The 21,111-nt window shown below is 44.7% G+C and overlaps 1 protein-coding gene across 3 annotated transcripts in view; it reads right to left on the bottom strand.

The window, feature by feature from the left end:
* Positions 1-21,111, bottom strand: part of LOC147898944 (3-hydroxyisobutyryl-CoA hydrolase-like protein 3, mitochondrial) — a 61,085-nt gene that overhangs the window by 17,638 nt on the left and 22,336 nt on the right. For all 3 annotated transcript variants that reach the window (XM_087377988.1, XM_087377987.1, XM_087377989.1), the window contains 4 exons: positions 15,367-15,496; positions 15,029-15,207; positions 6,551-6,678; positions 6,289-6,390 (listed from right to left, as the gene is read on the bottom strand). In XM_087377988.1, the coding sequence (XP_087234114.1) occupies positions 6,289-6,390; positions 6,551-6,678; positions 15,029-15,207; positions 15,367-15,496 (539 nt within the window). The remainder of the gene's footprint in view (positions 1-6,288; positions 6,391-6,550; positions 6,679-15,028; positions 15,208-15,366; positions 15,497-21,111) is intronic.

Genomic DNA, 21,111 nt, shown 5'->3' with positions numbered 1-21,111 from the left:
CCCTGGCTGGGATGGCCTTATGGTGGAATTTTATATTTCTTTTTGGGATGATTTGAAAGATGTCCTCTTGCAAATGATCAATGTTGCCTGGCAAGAAAATCAGTTACCGCACTCTTGGAAGCATGGCATAGTCAAACTTGTGCCCAAAAAACATCTGTGTGACCATATGTCAAATTGGAGGCCTATTACTTGATGCTTGTAGTTTACAAACTCATTACCAAAATGATTGTGCATAGGCTTCACAGGATACTGGATGCAGGACTTCATCCTCATCAGTATGGATTTGTGCTGCAAAGACAAATCCATGATAATATTTCCAATGCCTTGACTGCAATTGAATATGCTAAGTATTCGCATCAAGATGTCCTTATATTGCAGGTGGATATTGCTAAGGCATTTGATACTCTTCAATGGGATTTTATCTCTCAAATCATGACAAAGTTAGGCTTTGGTCCCAAGATAGCAAATGCAGTTTACTGGCTTTATTCTGACTCTACTTCTTAGTGCATTCTTGGGGGTCATCTGTCTCGGTCATGGACATTGGGTCGATCAGTTAGGCAGGGCTGCCCTCTTAGTGCTCTCTTCTATGCCATTGCGACTCATCCCCTTTTGATGTATCTTGATCATCTTACAACTACAGGACAGATGACTGGTCTTAAAATCCCTGGGGCTGCATCCTTTTTGACACAAGCATATGCTGATGATTCCTTCTTTATGCCAAAGAATTCTCCCCCGGAAGTTCACATGCTTATGACCACTCTTTCATTGTATGGTTTGGCAACAAGATTGCATGTCAATTTTGACAAATCTAAATTACTTCCCCTGACACAATGTGATTGGCATTCTATTCTTTGGCCAGGTCAGGCGGTGCATTCCAAAGATGCAACATAAACTGGAATACTGGAAGATTTCTACTTGGCCTCTTCATGTCAGGCTTAGAATAGTACAGTTCATTGTAATGTCCTATGTCCAGTTCTATTTGCCTTTGATACATTGGTCCTCCAGGGATATTTCAGCCTTTATGTCTCAAGCTATGGAGATGTTATGGAGGACAAAAACTGCTGTGAAAGCATTGAGACTAATGAAGATGGAAATGGTGTGCTCTCCTAGGATGCATGGTGGACTTAATGTCCTCAATATAAGACATCGTGTGCTTGCAAGGAAGGCGAATATGCTGCATACTTTTTTCCGCCAACAACAACCATGGACTTGTATGCTAGCATCCATGTGTGTCAACATGAGGACTTGTGCTTATGGTCATTGGACTACTGATCATTGGGAGGTTGTCATTGGCAGATTTGTAGGGAAGATACCTAGCTGCCCTTTCTCTACTGCTCTGATACTTGACTGGAAACAAGTACTTTCTAAGGTCAAATGGGCTTCTGATAGTTGCTCGGGGACAAACTCAATCAGGAAAGAAAGTATTCATTGGAGTGCCATTTTTGCAATTCCGCTAGCTTTACAGGAACCTGTTCGGGCCTACAATCTCATGAAATTGAGAATTAGATACATACATGATGTGGTAGATGATCAGGGATATGTCTTATCTTTTCCTCAGGCCACTGCTTCCTATGCATTGGGAATGCATCATAGGTCTATATGGAAGAAAATTGCTGTTTATTACATCCTTTTCTACCTATTCCTCCTGTGGCTGACACCGACAGGCTTACGGATTGGCAATTGCAACCCTCTGCTACATGCACTCATCATGTTCCTCTTCCTGCCTTAACCTCCATCAAAGCCTATAGGCTTCTTCAGCCTGCTCCATGGATTCAGCAATATGCTAATTCTCTGTGGCATATAAGGAAGCCCCTCTCATGGTGGCGGAAGAATCTCAGGATGTTATGGAAGTGTAAAATGCCATTGAAACAAAGACTTTTTCTTTGGAGATGTATGACAGGTACATTGTCAGTGGGGGTCACACTTGCTAAACGTCGCATTGCACCATCCACATGTTTAAGATGTCAGGCTCCTTCAGAGACTGTTATTCATTTGCTTTGGCACTGCCCGTGTACTAAGATCCTCCTCAAGACAATTTCAGATTATCTTCGGATCCGTTTCCCGAGTCACAAATTTGGGAAACATTTCTGGCTCTTTGGTAGATTTATGAAGTCTTTGTCTCAATACTCACTATTTCTCTCTTGGGTGCGATATTGGGCTCTTTGGACAATCTGGAGTGAGCATAATTTGGCATACTTGGGTCGGCAGATTCACAAGTCATATGAATCTTTCCGAGCCTCATTGCGGCAATCCTTATATGATGCCTGCCATGAGGGTGATATGGATGCTTCTTGCATACAGCTTTTCTTTTTATGCTTTTGAACTTTGGGATACTCTCCATTTTGGAAACCTCCCATCATGTAAATTTATGATCATATAAATATATGCACTGGATATTACCAAAAAAAAAGTGTGTGTGCAAGCCAGTAAATAGACTGTGAACCAAGAGAGAGATGGAATCCACAAAAGGTATATTTCCGTCCAAAACCGGACACAATACAAAGAGAGATCCAAAGTCCCACCAAACCATCGTCCTGTGATCTTACCAAAAGTTCTTTTGCTATCACCTTGGCACCTCTAGATCCCAGAGCCCCTATGCCCTTCTGTAGACTCTCCGTCTGTGATCCCCGTACCTTACTGCCCTGGAAGACAGCCTAGGATCAGCCCCTTTCTGAGCTAAGTCTGCAGCTTCTTATTAGGCTGAAGGAAGGCTGTTACTCTACACCTTTCTGCTCGCTGAACTGCTGCACTCGTGGATACCAAATGAGGCCCAAGTGGCCTCCTTTTATAGGGCTGAATGCCCCTTGAACAGGGCAACCCAGTAGGAGTAAACTGACCGACCCAGCAGGCCCCTACTGGCCGACCCAGTAGTCTGTAAAACCCCCCTTGGTGGGGGCACTTATCTAGAGGCTTGGCTGGCCCTGCCTCGCCACATGGCAGGGCTGCCACTGGCCCTAGGCAGGCCTGCCCAAACCCGGCCAGATCCAGGCCTGTTTGGCTTCCAAAACCGCCTCCAAACAGTGCGCCTTTGTGCTGCACCTGTTCCACCTAGTTACCTAACCTGTTCCAGGCCCAAACCAGCCTCCATCATCTCCGTACACCCTGCTGTGTGCACCCGTCCAGGTCCGTACCAGTTCCATACATCTGTTGACGTCAGTGTCACATCATCGCAGCCTGCAAACCCTGCACAATCAGGTCCTCTCCACTTGCAGGACAGCCACGTGGCAAGTTCGTGCTGTTACTGTCCTCCATGTGCCAAGCATGTGCTTCTCTGGGCTGCTCACATGGCAGCCTGCCTGCTGTCCATGTGGGCAGCCCCAAATCTCTTTCTTTTGTTCTATGGTCCACCCCCCCCCCCCCCCCCCCCCCCCCCGATGCGCTCTTCATTTGGGGGCTCAAAGATGGGGAGGTGACCACCCCTATTTGGACACCCCCTCTCACCGACACATCTTGGCATGTTCCCAATCCATCGATGAAGATGCTCCACTAGCTCCCATATAGTAGCCCTATGGATCTTTGCGGTGTCGAAGTCACTTCCTAGCTTTTCATCCAGTGGCTCCTGCTCTGCCAGGTCCAGTTCCGCATAACCACACCTTCCTAGTACACATGTCCATCTTTGGTAGCATGTGATGGCACCACCTTCTTCAGTCATGTACCCGCCTTTGAGCTCAAGCACTCTAGGTACCACTATCCTCCAACAATCCCCTTCATGATGGGTGAACAGCCTAAGGTCTATATTTAAAAATTTAAAATATCATTTTATATACCACACTATGTATAAAATTCTCCCTTCTCATCCTCCCATACAAGAAACTTAAGTATTCACCATTACTATTCAACAAAATTCATAATACACATCATTTACAAAACCAAATTATATCTTCATTTCAAAATTAAAATTTTACATATATAATTGAAGTGACCTCTTTTTCTCACATTTCATTATAATCAATCAAAGATGTGCATATTAGTTCTCTCTATGTGAGAAGCAACTGATTCCTCTGCTTTTTGCATATCTTCCCCATCAATATATTTACAACTACAGAATACAAGTAGAATTGGAGATTCTTTCCTAAAATTCCTTTTGGTGATTTCTTATCACTCGTTCTTCCTCAGGCCGATATCTCCCATATGAACCCTACATCAAGATATTTCAGCAAGAAAGGATACTAGTTCTTCTCTACTTGAATATAAATTTCCATGCTCTCAGGGTCTATTTCAACCCGTCCATCTGGCAAGGTCTATAACTAAACAACACACTCTAGAAATCAAATCCCAAGCATAACTCCATATTACCTGAACCATAGGTATCCATGTGTAGTCTGTGGTATCCCTTCTAAGTCACAGCATCCATCTGACTCTGAGTCCTCAGGTCCTGTTGACTATGTCAACAACACCAACCAGGCACCCGGATGGTTCTAGGCACTCATCAGTATCTATCACCTTCACAAAAGTTTCTGACTCCTCTTCTGACCATTTCTCAATGTCAGACATCTTGACCGTAACACCGGAGTTTGCATAACTAATCTCAGCAACACCGGGAGATTCCACCAAAAAAATGTTCCTCTGTGACCATCAAACTGGCTTTTGACTCCTCTGACTCCAAGTTCGCCCCCTTCCTCTTTTGGTCAACAGCCTTCTTTCTGCAGTCCTTTGCAAAATGCCTTGGCTCATCACAATAGAAGCATTTCTTCTCTTTCTTCCTCTTCTTCTTGTTTTCTTCATTAGCAGAGTCCGCTCCTTCATCATATTTTGTCCTTCTTGGGCTTGCCTTTACCAAGCTTACCCTTACCCTTGCCTTTGCTCCTTTCCTGAGCTATAAGGGCTTTATCATTTGTTCCATCATATTCTTTTCCCGAGCTTCTTGTTGCAACAGTAATGGTACCAATTCCTCAAACGTTACTGGCATCGCTCTTTGCCCTGCAATCATCATAGTCACAAAACTACTATTGCTCCTGGAAAGCATTCCCAGCAATAGCCTTGCCATCCTGATCGAGCTCGTTCTTTGACCAACTACCCAGCTGACCCCGCACGACCTTCATCTGGGTGATGTGCTCTTGTACTGAATCTGCCTCATCCATGCTCATGTCGTAGAGCTCCATCTCGAGGTCCAAAATCCTCGCTTCGTTGTTGAGCTCATACATGTCCCTCAAAATGGTCTATGTCTCGAAGGAAGAGTCCACCGTCTATAGGTGAGGAAGTATAGCATCCCCCGTGGTGCCCACAATGATAGCTAATGCCTCCGCATCTCGTATTTGCCAGGCTCTCACCAACATAGGATCTGCTAGTGTAGTCACCATTGCTATAGTTGCTGTGGCTAGAGAAGTCGAGGCATCAACTCTCTCCCCGCCCACATGGCTCCTGACCTTCATCTTCCACGGGTAATTAGTCCCATCAAGCTTGCCCGTGTCACCAAAATTAGGAATCTGATATCTATTGGCCATGACAATGAAATGAAAAGGGATAAGTACGAGTGTCGTACACATGTCTAAACATGAGCCTCTCGGAGCAATCAATCAAGGTCGTCCTTCAGCAAGGTCCTTGCCTTCAAGCTCCACTTCCCGTTTACTTCCATCAGGGCTCTGATACCATGTTAGAAGTGAACCCATACAGAGGGTATCCCACAGCGGAAGATTTAAGAGCGTCCCAAGAATGCACGCAGGAGTGTTTAACTACAATCAATACTTCACAACCATGCATGCGTGCATGCGTGTGTGCGCGCGCATGTGCAAGCCAATAAATAGACATTGAAACAAAGAGGTATAGAATCCACAAAAGGTAAATTCCCATCCAAAGCCGGCCAAAATACAAAAGAGAGATCCAGAGTCTCACCAAACCATGGTCCTCTGATATTAACAAAATTTCTCTTAGCTTGCAAAAGCATAGGTGGCAACTAGAAACAGGCCATAGTAATGTCATATGCAAGTGCAGAACACAAAATCCGTTGATTAACTCATAACTTGGTAGATATTGCATTATAGCATACACATTTCAATTTCTTTCTTTTTAGTGCATATTGCATTATAACATGGACTTCAATTTCCATCTTTATTTAAAAATCGAATTGGAAGGGGAAACATCATGTATGGGATTACAGCATCCAACTGATGCCGTAGTCATCGTCATGAAACACCAATGCCATTGATGATTAAGATAGAAACAATGAAAGGGAGCAACAAAGGAGTTTTTAAGCTTTACCAAAGAGCTAGAAGATTATAAATGCCATTACAAAATACAAATGGGTAAAAATTTGCCAGTACTATGCCCCTAGAGATTAAAGTACCTCACCTGGTCTTTATCAATAAGTACTGCTCGTACACCCTCAATAAAATCTTTTCTGACACACATCCTTAGAGCCAAACGATATTCTGCCTTCATAACTCCTTCAATCTGCTGAGCAAAAAGGCAATCAGCAGTCTCAAGCATAAAAGCACCACAAAAAGACAATCAGCAGTCTTAAGCATAGCACACTCCATACAAAAATGCTCTACAGCCTCTCACAAAAGACAGGATAAGGTTGAAAAAACCATGTGCAGCAAGCAGTACTTGCCTTCCCCAACTCATCCTCAGGATGCGAAAGTGCAGCTGAAACAGAACTGAAGTGTTTCTGAGTAAGACAAAGACTATGCGGGGCACCCTTTGTTAATCCTGATAAAGCTCCCCTAGCCCAATCTGCAACTGAAGACAGTTACAGATACGTTCAGACTATCTTTAGTTAAACAAGAGCACTCTTGAAAATAAACAAAACATTTTTCTGTAGGCTGTATTTATCTCTAATAAAAATATACAAAGAGTGAAGACTTTTCAGTTTATCAGGTTCTGCAGATAGCCAGATCCTAATTTTTTCACTGCAAAGTTCCTTACCCACTCACAAAAATATATGTCTGTTTCACCACATATTTCATAATAATCAATTCACTAGTTGTTGGAATAGGACTGGTCACCTCCGCACCTGTGAGCCCCCATATGAGGAGTGCATTGGGGGGTGGACCATAGAATAGTAATAAATAGGCATGGGGCTGCCACATGGACAGCACATGGGCTGTCATGTGGACAGCAAAGAGAGTGTGGAAGTACCTGGCAGAGAAGATCCACCATGGAGGGTAAATCTGGCAAAGGAGGATCCAGATCCTGTCCGAACATGGAGAGGACAGGAATACACAGGGAAACCAGTACAGCAAACTTTTTGGGACCCTATGGGCAGTCTTGGGGCTAAGAAAGAAGGCTGAAACTGCCTGGGCCACTGGCTGGATGCCATGTGGCCAGGCAGGCCAGCAAAAGACCTACAAAGAGAACCTAGAGGGGATTTATAAGCCCCCAAACCCTCCAGTCAGTTTGCAGGCTGCTGAGTCGGCTGGTCGGGGGCAGCAAGTCGGCTAGTAGGGGGAGGAGTTTCAGTCCTATAGAAGGGAGGCCTTTGGGCCTCATTTCATCATCACTTGGAGCAGCCCTTAGACAGCAAACAGGAGCAGCAGCATTCAGGAGGAGAAGGTGACCCAGAAGAAGCTACAGACTAAGCTGGAGTGACAGCCCACCAAGGCTGACTTTCCGGACAGCAAGACGGAAGGGATCCTTTGGATAGAGAGTCTACATAAGCTCAGTGGAGCACGCGGCTCAGAGATCTAGAAGTGCCAGGCATGTAGTAGGAGAACATCTTGGTATTGTATTGTGTTTGTGGACAGACGAAAACATGTAAGTGTTGCTTCTATGTTTGTCTAGATGCGCAGTCTATCTGCTAGCACACATGAATGGTTGTGAAGTACACACATGTTGATGAAGCTTGATTCCATAGTGAAACACTTCCGCTTGTAATTCCTAGGCTCATCTATCGCTATGAGATACCCTCTATAGGGGCTTCATTTTCCAACATGGTATTAGAACCTTGATGGAAGTTCTCAAGAAGTGGAGCTTGAAGGCAAGGACGTTGCTGAAGCACGACCTTGATTTATTGCTTGGAGAAATCAGCTTTGGTGTCTGAAGGATTGTACCCAGATGAGAGGCTCTGGTTCACGTAGGCATCTAAAGGATTATACGCAAGGCGGGAGGCTCAGGGACAGGTGTACGACACTCTAAACTCCTTGTCTCTTTCAATTCATTGTCATGGCCAATAGATATCAGATCCCAAATTTTGGTGAGACAAGCAAGCTTGAGGGGACCAATTACCCGTTGTAGAAAATGAAGGTTTGGAGCCACTTAGTGTTGAGGGAGTCGTGGGGGATTGCCATGGGGTAGAGCTGATACCTCAGGCCATCATGACTACTCGAACCACATCAATTTCAGTAGTGGTGCTAACGCCAGAAGACCCTATATTAGTGAGAGCATGGCAGATCCGAGATGCAGAAGCCTTGGCTATCATTGTGGGTACCACAGCGATATGGTGCTGCCTTGTATTCGAATGGCGAACACTTCTTTCTAGGCCTGGGCGACATTGAGGGATATGTATGAGCTTGACAACGAGGCGAGAATCTTGGACCTCAAGATAGAATTGTACGGCATGAGGATGGATGAAGGGGAATCGCTACAAGAACACATCACCAAGATGAAGGTGGTGCAAGACTAGCTGGTGGTAGTTGGTCAAAGGACGAGCTTGACCAGGATGGCAAGGCTGTTGCTGGGAATGCTCCCCCGAAGCTATAGTGGTTTTGTGACTACGATGACTGTAGGGCATAGGGCGACGCCGGTGACTTTCGAGGAGTCGGTTCCATTGCTATTACTGCAAGAAAGTACTGGTATGAATAAGGATGACAAGGCCCTAATAGCTCAAGACAGGAGCAAAGGCAAGTGTAGGGTTAAGCTTGGCAAAGGTAAGTCCAAATCTAATGACGGAGCGTACTCTTCAGATCAAGACAACAAGAAAAAGAGAAACAAATAGAAGAAGTGTTAATACTACAATGAGCCAAGACATTTTGTGAAAGATTGCAAAAACAAGAAGGCTGATCAAAAGAAGGGTACCAGCTTGAAGTCAGAGGACCTCAGTTGGTGACAGAGGAACTTTTCTTAGAGGCATCTCTCAGTGCTGCTGAGATTAGGTACATGGACCGCGGTGTTGCTGTCAGAATGTCCGACATTGAGCATTGGTCAAAAGAGGAGTCAAGGTCCTTTATGAAGGTGATGGACAATGACAAGTGCTTGGAGACATCTGGGCGCTTGCCTGGCATTACTAAAGCAGAGGGGGATCCTTCAACAGGACCTAAGGACTTAGGATCAGATGGTGACTGTGAGGGGGATAACAATACAGAACCACAATTGGAGCTCGACGGTCCAGGTAATCTAGATTTATGCTTGCGATATGATGTCTCAGGTGTGATGTTTTGTTGCAGACCTAGCTAGACGGAGGACGGGTTGAAACAGATCCTGAGAGCTTGGTGCCTAAAGGACTTCAGGCTGTCCACCCATCATGAGGGGGACAGTTGGAGGATGATGGTACCTTGAGAGCTTGATTACAGAGGCCGGTTCAAGACTGAAGGTGGTGGTGCCATTAGGGATGGACCTGTGTACCAGACTGGTGTACGAAAGCAGAACCGGAACTAGCGGAGCACAAGCCACTGGTTGAGAAGACAAAGAAAGACTTAGACGACACCAGAGTGTTCTAGAGGGCTATGACACGGGAGCTACTGGAGCTTCTTCATCAACAGAATTAGATCTGGCCAATGTGGGTCCAGGAGAGTGGGTATTAAAATAGGATTGGTCACCTCCCCACCTGTAAGCCCCCATATGAGGAGTGCATCAGGGGGTGGACCATAGAATAGTAATAAATAGGCATGGGGCTGCCACATGGGCAGCACATGGGCTGTCATGTGGGCAGCACAGAGAGTGTAGAAGGACTTGGCAAAGGAGATCCACCATCGAGGGCAGATCTGGCAAAGGAGGATCCACATGCTGTCCATACATGGAGAGGACAGAAATACACAGGGAAACCAGTACAGCAAACTTTTTGGGACCCTATGGACAGGCTTGGGGCTATGAAAGAAGGCTGGAACCGCCTGGGCCAGTGGCTGGATGCCACATGGCCAGGCAGGCCAGCAAAAGACCTACAAAGAGAGCCCAAGGGGGCATTTCTAAGCCTCCAAACCCTCCAGTCAGTTTGCAGGCTGCTGAATCAGCTGGTAGGGGGCAGCAAGCAGGCCAGTAGGGGGAGGGGGCCTTTGGGGCTCATTTCATGATTTCTTGGAGCAGCCTTCAGACAGCAGACAGCAGCAGCAGAGGGACGTACCTTGGGCCAACATTCAGGAGGAAGGTAACCCAGAAGAAGCTGTAGACTAAGCTAGAGTGGCAGCCCACGAAGGTTTACTTTCCGGACAGCAAGGTGGAAGGGATCCTTTGGACAGAAAGTCTACATAAGCTCAGTGGAGCACGCGGGCTCAGAGATCTAAAGATGCCAGGCATGTAGTAGTAGAGCATTTTGGTATTGTATTGTGTCCAGTTTGTGGATGGACGGAAATATACAGTCTTGATATTTGTCTTGATACACTCTCTATTTGCTAGCTTCCACACACATGAATAGTTGTGAAGCACACACATGTTGATGAAGCTTGATTCCATAGTGAAACTTTCACTTCCGAGTGTAATTCCTGGGCCCATCTATTAGTCTTCCATTGCGGAATACCCTCCGTAGGGATTCATTTTCTAACACCAGGGTACCTCTTTGGACTTTCAAGCCCCAATAAAAGGAAGCGAGCTTCAGAGAACTCTCCTCGGATTGCTTTTATTAACAATAAACCGGATTAAAATACCAGACAATATGCAGTCTCGTACATTACCATTTACCATTTTCAAGCATGGGACACATTGATTTTCGTCTTGCATAGTTCTATAACGCATTCACGTTGTGAGAGTGGATCATACTTTCCCATTCTTTGATTGATTTATAGAAACATGTTCCTAGTGCAAACTTTAAAACTTTTAACCAGAGCACCCTTACTATGCTTGTCATCATGGGCCTCATTAATGGATACTTTAGGTGGACTTCAGAAGGAGATTTTCCACCCTTTCCATCTAAGTTGTTATATTTTCACTCTTGTTATGTAGGGAATCCTCTCCTAGCTTTCTAGGACATGCCTATTATTCAAGGGTTACAAAGGCATTACCAAATGCCTCGACCCCAGGAGAGATCATCACTCGTGTTTTATCTCAAACTTATGGATGATGCAATTGCAATTGGTTATGGTTTTGCAGGGACCTTTCCGCCATTTCAATACCTCGTGTAATGCCTTTATCCATTCTAGCAACTTGCCTTTATAATGTTATTATTCACCTAGGTCAATATATTAGCTCCCAAAGAAGATCAAGGCTATGCTCATAGCTTGGAATATACATTCTAGCCCAAGGTGTTATCCTCTTATAGTATATTGAAATTTACCTATAGAACTGGCCATAGCCACCTCCACCTCCACCTCCTCTTGCTCTTGCTCTTGATCCTGATCCTAATCTTGATCTTGCTCGTACACCTCTTGCTTCCTCTCTTCCTCCTCCTCGTCCTCACCAAGAGGAGAAAGAAAGTTTAGGTAGAAACATAGAAAGGAAATTTCACAGGATTAAGTTAAACCCCCAAATGAGCATGCATGCATGAATGTGTGCGTGCGTGCGAGCATGTGTCTTGTGGGGACAATTTACAGTACAAATGATTAAGGCAAGCCATCAAAAGATGATGTGATTCTTGCTAAAGGCTTGTGCATGGGAATACTTTTGTGGCACAATGCCTACTGATGGCGGGCTTTGCATAGAGCAAATATTAAAGGCATTGTAGACCTCTAGCCTCATAAGCATGATACAGGGATCGAGAGGAACTATTTAACACACACACACACTTTTGTTTTAGTGACAGCCATTTGCATTATATTACAAGAAATTGCAAAATTGTCCCCCAAAAAAGAGGGGAACAGGTAGTTACAACATCAAAAGATCCCATTATAGGACAAAAAAGCAGGATAATCTAGAGCTCGTAGTCAAAGAACGATTGCTGTAGAGAAGCAAGGAAGAAATTATACTTAGACACGGCAGGGTCACCAAAAGCTCTATGATTATGGTGTTTCCATAGAGTCCATATTGCCCAAAAACGAACCCAATGGAAGAAAATATCAAATCTCTACCTAACAGAATGAACACCGAAGATCCAGCATAGCTTGCCAAACTTAGTTCTAGAAAAATGCACCGTAAGCTGTTGTCGAAGTATCAACATGATTGACAGGCATGAGTGCGATGGGCCTCCAATCAGCAAACTTCTCAGATAACTATTTTTTAGGATTAAACCCTTCTTCCAACTGGCTGGCATATGTTGTGTTTCCCGCACATGATTAACCATATATAGTAGTGCAGGTGAAATGGCATCCCAATATTGCAGAAAGAAGTCCACCAAAAGACCATCCCAACCCAGAGCTTTCCATCTACCACATGATTTGATGGCATCCTTCAACTCTCTTCCCGTGAAAGGAGCTTCAATCTCCATGGCTTGTAGAGAAGATAGTATTGGATAAACATGTTGAAGAAGTTCATGCCGTGCAGCCCTCACTGCAAATGAGGAGGAAACAACATGCTCAAGCAAGTTGTGGTCGCGAATGAGTCCAGTAACCATTACCATCCGCACTTTTAACCAGGAAAATATTGTCACATTGCCTCTTTTAATGCAAACATTTAAAAAATTCCTTAGAAGAGCAGCCCTTGTCAGAGAAGGCCCTTTTCCTAGCCCTAGTTTCCCACTTCTCAACTTTCCTTTGATTATAACACTGCAGGAAATGCCTAGCCCGACATAGAAACGTAACCTCAGCATTAGACAAATCCCTAAGCTGGCTGAGTTCTGTCAAGGCTTGACAAATGTTTTTGGCATTAGCCACATCCTCCACAACTGGGAAATTTTACCCACTCATGGGCTTACATTTTGAGTCGAGACTATCATCCTTGGAGTCTGAATTAAAGGCTTCCAATACAGCCTATCCATTTGTGAATGGTGTAGGCCATACTTCCAAGTCTTCCGAAGGATTCCTGTTGTTCACTCATCGAGTAAATTTTGCATCAGGTCCAATGATCTCATCCTCGATCTCAATCAAGGAGAAGTAGAAGAAGTAGAATTTATTAGCGTCCCCGGGGGGCCAAAAATGACCCATGGGACCCGTCTCGATACAATGTAAAAAGAGTCTCCTCAAGGAGAGGGGTCAGGAGTCTATGAGTTCCTGACGACAGGTAAAAAGACGAGTGACAAAAGATCCCAATGCTACCGGAGAGGCAGTGGAGAGAACTGATGTCAACTGAGCGGAGTCCCCCAGTATCTGCTGGTAGTCCTTCCTGATATGTGCATATCGGGGGCACTGTAGAGCTACATGTGCATCCGTCTCAACTGTCTGCATGTCACAAAGGGTACAGACTCTAGCATGTCTAGGCTAGTGTATCCAGGCTCCCTGCTCAAAGGCAAATGTATGAGATCTGGTACGGAACCTGGCGATGTTTCTGCGATATAGAAGGGGGATAGGTGTGCTAATATAAGACTGAGCATGAGTCTCTATGGACATGTATGTAGACCAACATGTGGGATTTATGTTGTCTTGGTAATATTCCAGCTTTACCCTCTTTTCACTTGTCAACCAGTGATTCCGCAAAGTGCTCAGTAAAGACAGTTGAAACTCTTGCATGTTGACCTTTTCAGGCGGCATGGTCAAATATGCTTCCACTTTCCATCTGCTGAATCATTTTCTTATGTCGGTTGCCCATCCTGTGCAGATGACCTTACTTTTGTAGTTCTTTTGAAGCTTTGAAAGGAGTGAACCAATGAGGGATAGTATTGCTTCCACAAACTGCCTCCAGAAAGGAGTGTCCAAAGATCGCTGTTTCACGTGTGGAGAAGCTGAAATGGTTGGAGGCACTAACAAAAGAAATCATTTGATCAAAACCTCTTCAGAAGTAAGAAACGCTAGCTGAACTCCAAGCTCTTAGTTTGCTTCAGTTTGTATTTGATTTTTCTTGAGCTCTTGAGCTCATTAGCTTAGCATAGCTTTAGTACTCAGCAAAAGCCCTAGCATGCCCTTTGCTCCAGCTTATTGAGTTTTCTTCTTGGTGTACTTTGTCTTATAGGCCCGATTCTCTCTCTCTCTCTCTCCCCCATGTGCGTGCGTGCGTGTGTAAGAGAGAGATGATGATGATGATGCTTGTTTTAACATATGCTGGAGGTCGAATATGACTTATGGGACTGAAAAGAGCCAACAGAATGGGGGAGTGCATAAAGCATCTTTTATCCTATCTAACCTTATTCAAAGTCACATCAGCTATAGACTAACTGCCTTTAGATTTAATTTTGAAATAATTTATAGGTATTCTTCATCTCGATAAACTACCCACCCAATTACCTTCCTTTTTTTCTAATTTAATTGTTTTCTGCTTCAAATGAACTAAGATAACTTCTTCTCCTATCCACATTTTTGTACCTCTCAATTTGCTGCTTGTTTTAGAAAAGTGAGAAAGAAAGAAACTTGGTAGCCATTGCCCATATGACATCATAGGTAGTCAATGTAAACTGTCAAGGGTACACCAAGGTGACAAGTAAAGCGTGCAAAAACCCAAGAGAGTGTTTAGCTTTTTCATACATTTTTATGTTCGCAAATGTATCCCTTCCCCTCTCCCCCACCTGCCCCTCTCCTTTTTGTGACGCTTGGCTCAGGCAATAGAGAAAAAATTTTGTGAAGCCTTGTGGTATGCAAACATGTGAGCCAACTGATCCCAAAATTGCTCTTATATGATGGTGGAGAAGCACACATGTAGTGTCGAGGTTTGAATCCACAGGGATGCCTATTACACCTTCACAAGATAAGATATGGAGGACTTGTGAACGAGCTGTTATTATCTTACATATACACACCCTTGAAGCATAAAGACTGTACCTGTTTTGGTTTATAAAATAATCTTAACATCAAATTAAGACACCCACTTCAGATCCATCTGAGAACCTTTCAAGAAAGAAAGACGTGTCCTGAAATGATAAAGGAGGCAGTAAAATAGAACGGGCCACAAGACACATTTTACTACTTTTTTAAAGAGCTTTTACCCGCAGCATCGTCAGACATTTCCTCTTTTCTCAAAGCTTCTTTGGATTCCATCACTGTCTTGCCACCTCCAAAACAGAATGCAATTGATGGCAATAGTTTCTTTAATGGGGCCTCTGTTTCTGGTTCTTCAGAAAATTGCAATAACACAGACTGAACAGCTCGGTCTGCATCACGTGACCTTCAATTGCCAAAAACCATGACTTTCCATTGAGAAAAACAACATAATAGAGGTTTGCAAAACAAAATTTGGCAAAGTCTAAACATGTGCATCATACAAGGACACATGGAAGCAAGCAAAATAAGAGACTGATGAACTAGTATAAACTTCAAATCTTACAGATCTTGTTGAAGCAAGGCCTCTTTTAAAAATGGCAGTTTAGAGGATCGCACATAATGTGTACCAATGCCCACATACAATGCATCAGCGGGATTGTTAATTCTAGCACCAGTCAGTGCCAGATAAGCACCTGAAAATGCAATGCCCACATAAGATGCATTAGCAGGACTGTTTATTCTAGCACCATTCAATGACAGTTAAGCACTTGAAACACAGAACAAGACAGCCATACGATCATCATTTCAGGTTGTGCCTGATGAAATCTGTAGAGAAGGGGGAAGGGGCAGACTTGGAGATGGGGAGAGAATACCAGAAGGAAGGGAGGAGAAGAGAGGAGAAGGGAAGGAGAGAGGAAGAGAGAGAAGGATGAGGGGATAGAGAGATAGAGAGAGGGAGGAGAGAGATAGTGTGAGCGTAGGCAGCAGGTAGCGGGAAGGAGGAGGGAGAGTAGATAGGATTAGATGTCACATCAAAAGGTATTATACAAATCATAAGGGGCTGACTTCTATAGTCCCCCTTCCTATCTTACCACCAATTTCCCTTCTTTTTCCCCACCTAATTCCCTGCTATTTCCCACCTTCATTCCAGCCATCCCTCCCCAAGGAATTTTGCCCTCAAAATTTTATATGCGGGCTGTTAAATAGGTGCAGCAAACAGCAAATAATAATCAGCCCGGTAGGAGATAGGGGTTGTCCTGGACAAAGCTCTCTGGCTGCCATGAGTTCTCATCCTCAGGGAGTCCCTGCCACTTGATAAGATACTCAGTGTAGACTTTGTTTCAGAGTACGTGATCCCTAAAACCCATGATGCGCTCTGGAACCCGACATGTGGCTTCAGCAAGGACACATGGAAAACATTATGATTCCTAGAGGTCCTGGGTAGCTCCAACTCATACGCCACCTCGCCAACTTTGCGGATGATCCTGTAGGGACCGTAATACCTGTGAGCAAGCTTCGTGTTGGTATTACCTTTCAGTGAGGCATAACGGTTCTTATGGAGGCGTAAGTGCACATAATCCCCTTCTTCAAAAGACAGATACCTCCTGTGTTTATCCGCATACTTCTTCTGCTTGGCTTGGACATCCTACATATTCTTTTTAGCCAATTGTAGAAGGGCATCCATACTCTCCAAGTCCTTTCTTGCTTGACATCCATGTCTGCAACTAAAGATGGCATACCCACTGTGCATCCATACATAGCCTCAAACGGGCTCATGCCAATAGAGATGTGTTTGGTATTGTTGTATCAAAATTCAGCAATTGCCAACCACTTATCCCAAGACTTCTATGTGTCATGACCGAAATGCCTAAAATATTCCTCCAGCCATTTGTTCACCCTTTCTGACTGTCCATCCATCTCAGGGTGGTAAGCAGTGCAAGGTGTAAGAGAAGTACCCACTGCTGTAAATAACTCCTACAAAAAGTGACCCATAAATTTTGCATCTCTGTCGCTCACAATCTCCCGAGGGAAACCATGATGCTTAAAAACATGCTCGATGAACTGCCAAGCAACCTGTGATGCTGAATAACGGGTCTTAGTGGGTATGAAATGGGCCTGTTTTGTCATTCTGTCAACCACCACAAAAATGCTATCCCCTCCCCGCTCTGTGGAAGGCAACCCTATGATGAAATCCATAGCAATGTGAGTCCATTTGCCTTCTGGAATAGGTAATGGCTGACCCTTTCATATGTCTTAGTAATACCCACATGTCCTGCCATAGGAGATGAGTGCATTTCCTGTAAGACCAGCAGTCAGTACTTTGAATTTGGCACCAAATAAATTCTGTCCTTGCACCACAACAGCCCATTATGCAGCTTAAATTCAGCATGCCCCTAGCTCGATGACCTCTGTAACTCCACAAATATGGAAGCTGCCTTAGAATCCTGCATGTATTCTTCCTGAATACCATGAATCCACTCCTGGTAGATGGTAGAAATGGCAAACAAACTGCAAGCCTACATATGGGATAAGGCATCTGCAACCACGTTTTCTTTCCCTTTCCTGTACTCAATGTCGAAATCATAAGATTGAACCTTAGTCGGGCACCTCTTCTGCTTTCATTGACAAGTTGGGCTGCGTAAGGAAATACCTGAGTGTCCTATGATCTGTATTAACCTTGATTTTGCTCCCGTACAAGTAGTGCCATTTTTTGAAAGCATGGAGGATAGCCAACATCTCCTGATCATACACATGATAATCCGGTTCCTTGGCATCCAATTTCCTGCTTTCAAAAGCAATTACCCCGTGTTCCTGCCTTAGCACAGCCCCTAATCCTTTGCCACTGGCATCTGCCTCCAAAATGAAAGTACTTGAAAAATCAAGGCATATCAACACAGGAGCATGAGTGAGGACGAATTTCAGGTCTTCAAAGCTGCGTTGTGCATCTGTAGACCACATAAAAGCATCCTTCTTCAAAAGGTCTGTCAGAGGGGCTGCCCTCTTGGCAAACTTGCGAATAAAGTGCCTGTAGAAGGAAGCAAGACCTAGAAATCCCCTCAACTGAGTAGGGTTGCATGGCTGCGGCCAATCCTCAATGCATTTCACCTTAGCAGAATCCACACGAATGCCATCCTTGCTCACAATGTGACCAAGATACTCAACCTCTTGTGCCATAAAAGTGCATTTGCTAGCTTTAGCATAAAGCTTATGCAACCTCAAAATTTCTAGCACTTGCTTGACATGTCTGATGTGCTTCTGCTTATCCTTGCTGTAAATGAGGATGTCATCAAAAAATACCAGCACATATTTGAAATGGAGAGGCTGCAAAATCTTGTTCATGAGTGCCTGGAAGGTAGCTGGTGCATTGGTCAATCCAAAAGGCATCACCTTGAACTCATATAGTCCCCTGTTTGTGCGAAAGGCTGTCTTGTGCTCATCCCCAACTTTCATTCTAATCTGGTGATAGCCGGACCTCAAATGAATCTTAGTGAAAAACTGAGCACCCTTGAGTGCATCCAATAGGTCATCTATCCTAGGGATTGGAAACATGTTCTTGATGGTGACCTTATTCAAGTCTTTGTTGTCAATGCACATACGGTAAGAACCGACCTTCTTCTTCACCAGGAGCACCAGGGATGCAAAAGGAGAAGTGCTATGAGTGATGAAACTCTTTTGAAGTAAGTCCCTCACTTGAGTTGCCACTTCCTCCCATTCTACCTTAGAGAGTCGGTATGGGGCCTTATTGATTGGCTTACTGCTAGGTTCCAGGACTATGGCATGATCTACATCTCTTCTCGGAGGCAACTATGATGGCAAATCAGCAAACATCTGCAAACTCTGAGAGCAATCTCTGCATATCACAATCATCAACACGGGGAGTGCCACCCTCCTTAGTTACTGAAACATTTAATGCATATATGGCGCTGCCCATCTTGAGCTCTCTAGCCAACTGCCTTGCTGAAATGACCTGCAATTTAGGAGCTGCAATACCATGCAATGTAACCGATCCATCCTTGTGGACAAAGCTGAGTGTTAAGGCATTGAAATCCATGCTGATTTTGCCTAGTGATTGCAACCAATCACAGCCCAGGACAACATCTATCGGGCCCATGTCAAGTGCCAAGAGATCACCTGCAAATGTATAGTCATCAGAGTACTTAATCCTTGCATCTTGGCAACAAGATCTACTGATCATATGCTGTCCAGTGGCCACTTCTACTCTCAGCCCATGGTCTATCTCAATAGCAATCAATTCCACCCTCTGTAAGATCTTGCTGTTAACAAAACTCTGGGTGCTACCGCTTTCCACCAACACATGCACAATCCTGCCATTAATCATCCCTGTTAATCTATAGTATCAGCACTTTTGGCACCCATCAGGGCATGCATGGAAATAGTATAAAGTGTTGGCTCGGCATCCCAATAAACCTCCTCCTCGTTCACAGGAGCATTACCACCTGCATCTTCACGTGCATAAAAAGGCATCGCATCGTGATGCTCCACAGAAAAGAGTGTGGGCCTACGGCCTCTCATGCCACTAGTGGGCAGAATCTCATACGAATGCGAAGCATGAGTGTCATGCGCAGTAGCACCACCAGGATCAAAAGGAAAGTCGGTGCCCTACGTGGCTCTAGTGTCAGGAGCCTCATCTGCATCATGTGTTTTTGCCATCTCATCTTGAGATGTATCCAAAGAACCTGGGGCATCAAACAATTCCTCATCATCTGAGAGGTCAATGATCATGTTGAGCTTGGCAATACCACTGTTGCGCATCTTGCACACATTCCTGTGCTCAAGAGTCCATTTCTCGCCACATTTAAAACATAAGTTGGCCTTCTTTCTGCTGTCCATTATTGCCGTGTATGCTGTTTTATCTCAGCCTGCTCATTTCCAGCAGTAGGCTTGCCTCCAGGCTTGGCATCAGGATACCTGTAAGGCCTGGCATATGGCATCTTACAACCCGAGACAGTAGGAAAGCAAGGAAATGGTGCTGCTGCAGATTTCTTGTCAGTCCACTCAGCAAACTTAGGCTTCGACTCAGCGTCATACCCCGTAGCATGCGAGCTGCCCATGGCATTTCTGTGCTTGCCAACATATTTAGGCTTGAATACTTCTGCAAGCTCAGCTGCCCTCTCAATTGTTTGAGGGTTATGTGCCTTCACATCTGCAGTGAGAGAAGAACTTAACCCATGGATGAAACGCAGCAGCTTGCCCTTTTCAAATACGTCTTGCACAAACAAGGAAAGCCTCCAAAAGCGCTACAAGTACTCTTGGACCGTACCGGTCTGTGACAAGGCATAAAATTCAGCCAAGTATTGATCCAATACAAGTGGAGATACAAATGTAGTGACCATCAATTCTTTGAAACCCCTCCAAGTGGTTGGTCTCTGAGGCGAATCCCTCATGTATCGCCACCATGTGTGGGCATAGTCCTGCATACGCATACCTACAAAAATGATGCGCTCCTCCTCGGACTTGGGGTAGAAGCGGAAATAGTCTTCGAGCTTCGTGAGCCACTCCTCCAACTCATTGGGAGTGCAAGTGTCCCCTTTAAACTTATGCACTGTGAGTTTGTCCTTGATATCCTTGGCTGCATAATTCTTGTGTGTGTAACCTCCAGAAATGCAGGCATAGAGTCATGCAAGTTGCTTTCTGGCCCTACGTTTTGGTCGCCTACCTTGGGCACTAGGGGAGGCACTTCTATTTCAGTTTCACAGTCGGTTCTCCCCTTAGTTGTTGGACACGGAGTCGTTATCCCCTCTAGGGCTCAATGGATTATTCTCTTCATTGGAGGGCGTAAGGTTGGTTTCCTTAACTTGTATGCCTCCAACATTAGACGGAAACGTGTCATTATGTGGAAGGATTTGCTCTCCAAGGCCCCCATTGCGGATTCATGGGTGATTGGAGGTGACTTTAACATGGTTGAGTTACCGTCAGACAAAAAAGGGGGTAGAGAAGGAGGACTTTATTCTTTGGAGATAGCAACTTGGGATGCCTTCCTTTTTCACTACTGTGGAAGAGATACTTGGTTGGACGATGCCTTTCTTATTCAACCACAGTCCCTCCTGTTCTCTTGGTCGAACAAGAGGCAGCAGATGCCTATTCATGCACGCATTGACAGATTCTATGTAGATGATTGGGCACTAGACAGAGGTGGATCAGTATGCATTGTTGCTGGGGTTTCCACTTCACACCACTTTCTTGTTGTGCTGGCTATCTCAGAGCCTCACAGAAGAGGCCGGTCTGCCAGCATTAGGATTCTAGATGCCTTGTATACAGGAGGACCTTACAGAGGCAGCCCTGCAGA

The sequence above is a fragment of the Dipteris shenzhenensis genome, chromosome 8 (assembly GCF_047967505.1).
Source record: "Dipteris shenzhenensis isolate YYH24624 ecotype China chromosome 8, Dip_SZ_1.0, whole genome shotgun sequence".
NCBI classification, from domain to species: Eukaryota; Viridiplantae; Streptophyta; class Polypodiopsida; order Gleicheniales; family Dipteridaceae; genus Dipteris; species Dipteris shenzhenensis.
Note: the sequence above shows the minus strand (reverse complement) of the source record. Positions and strands in the feature narration are given on the sequence as shown.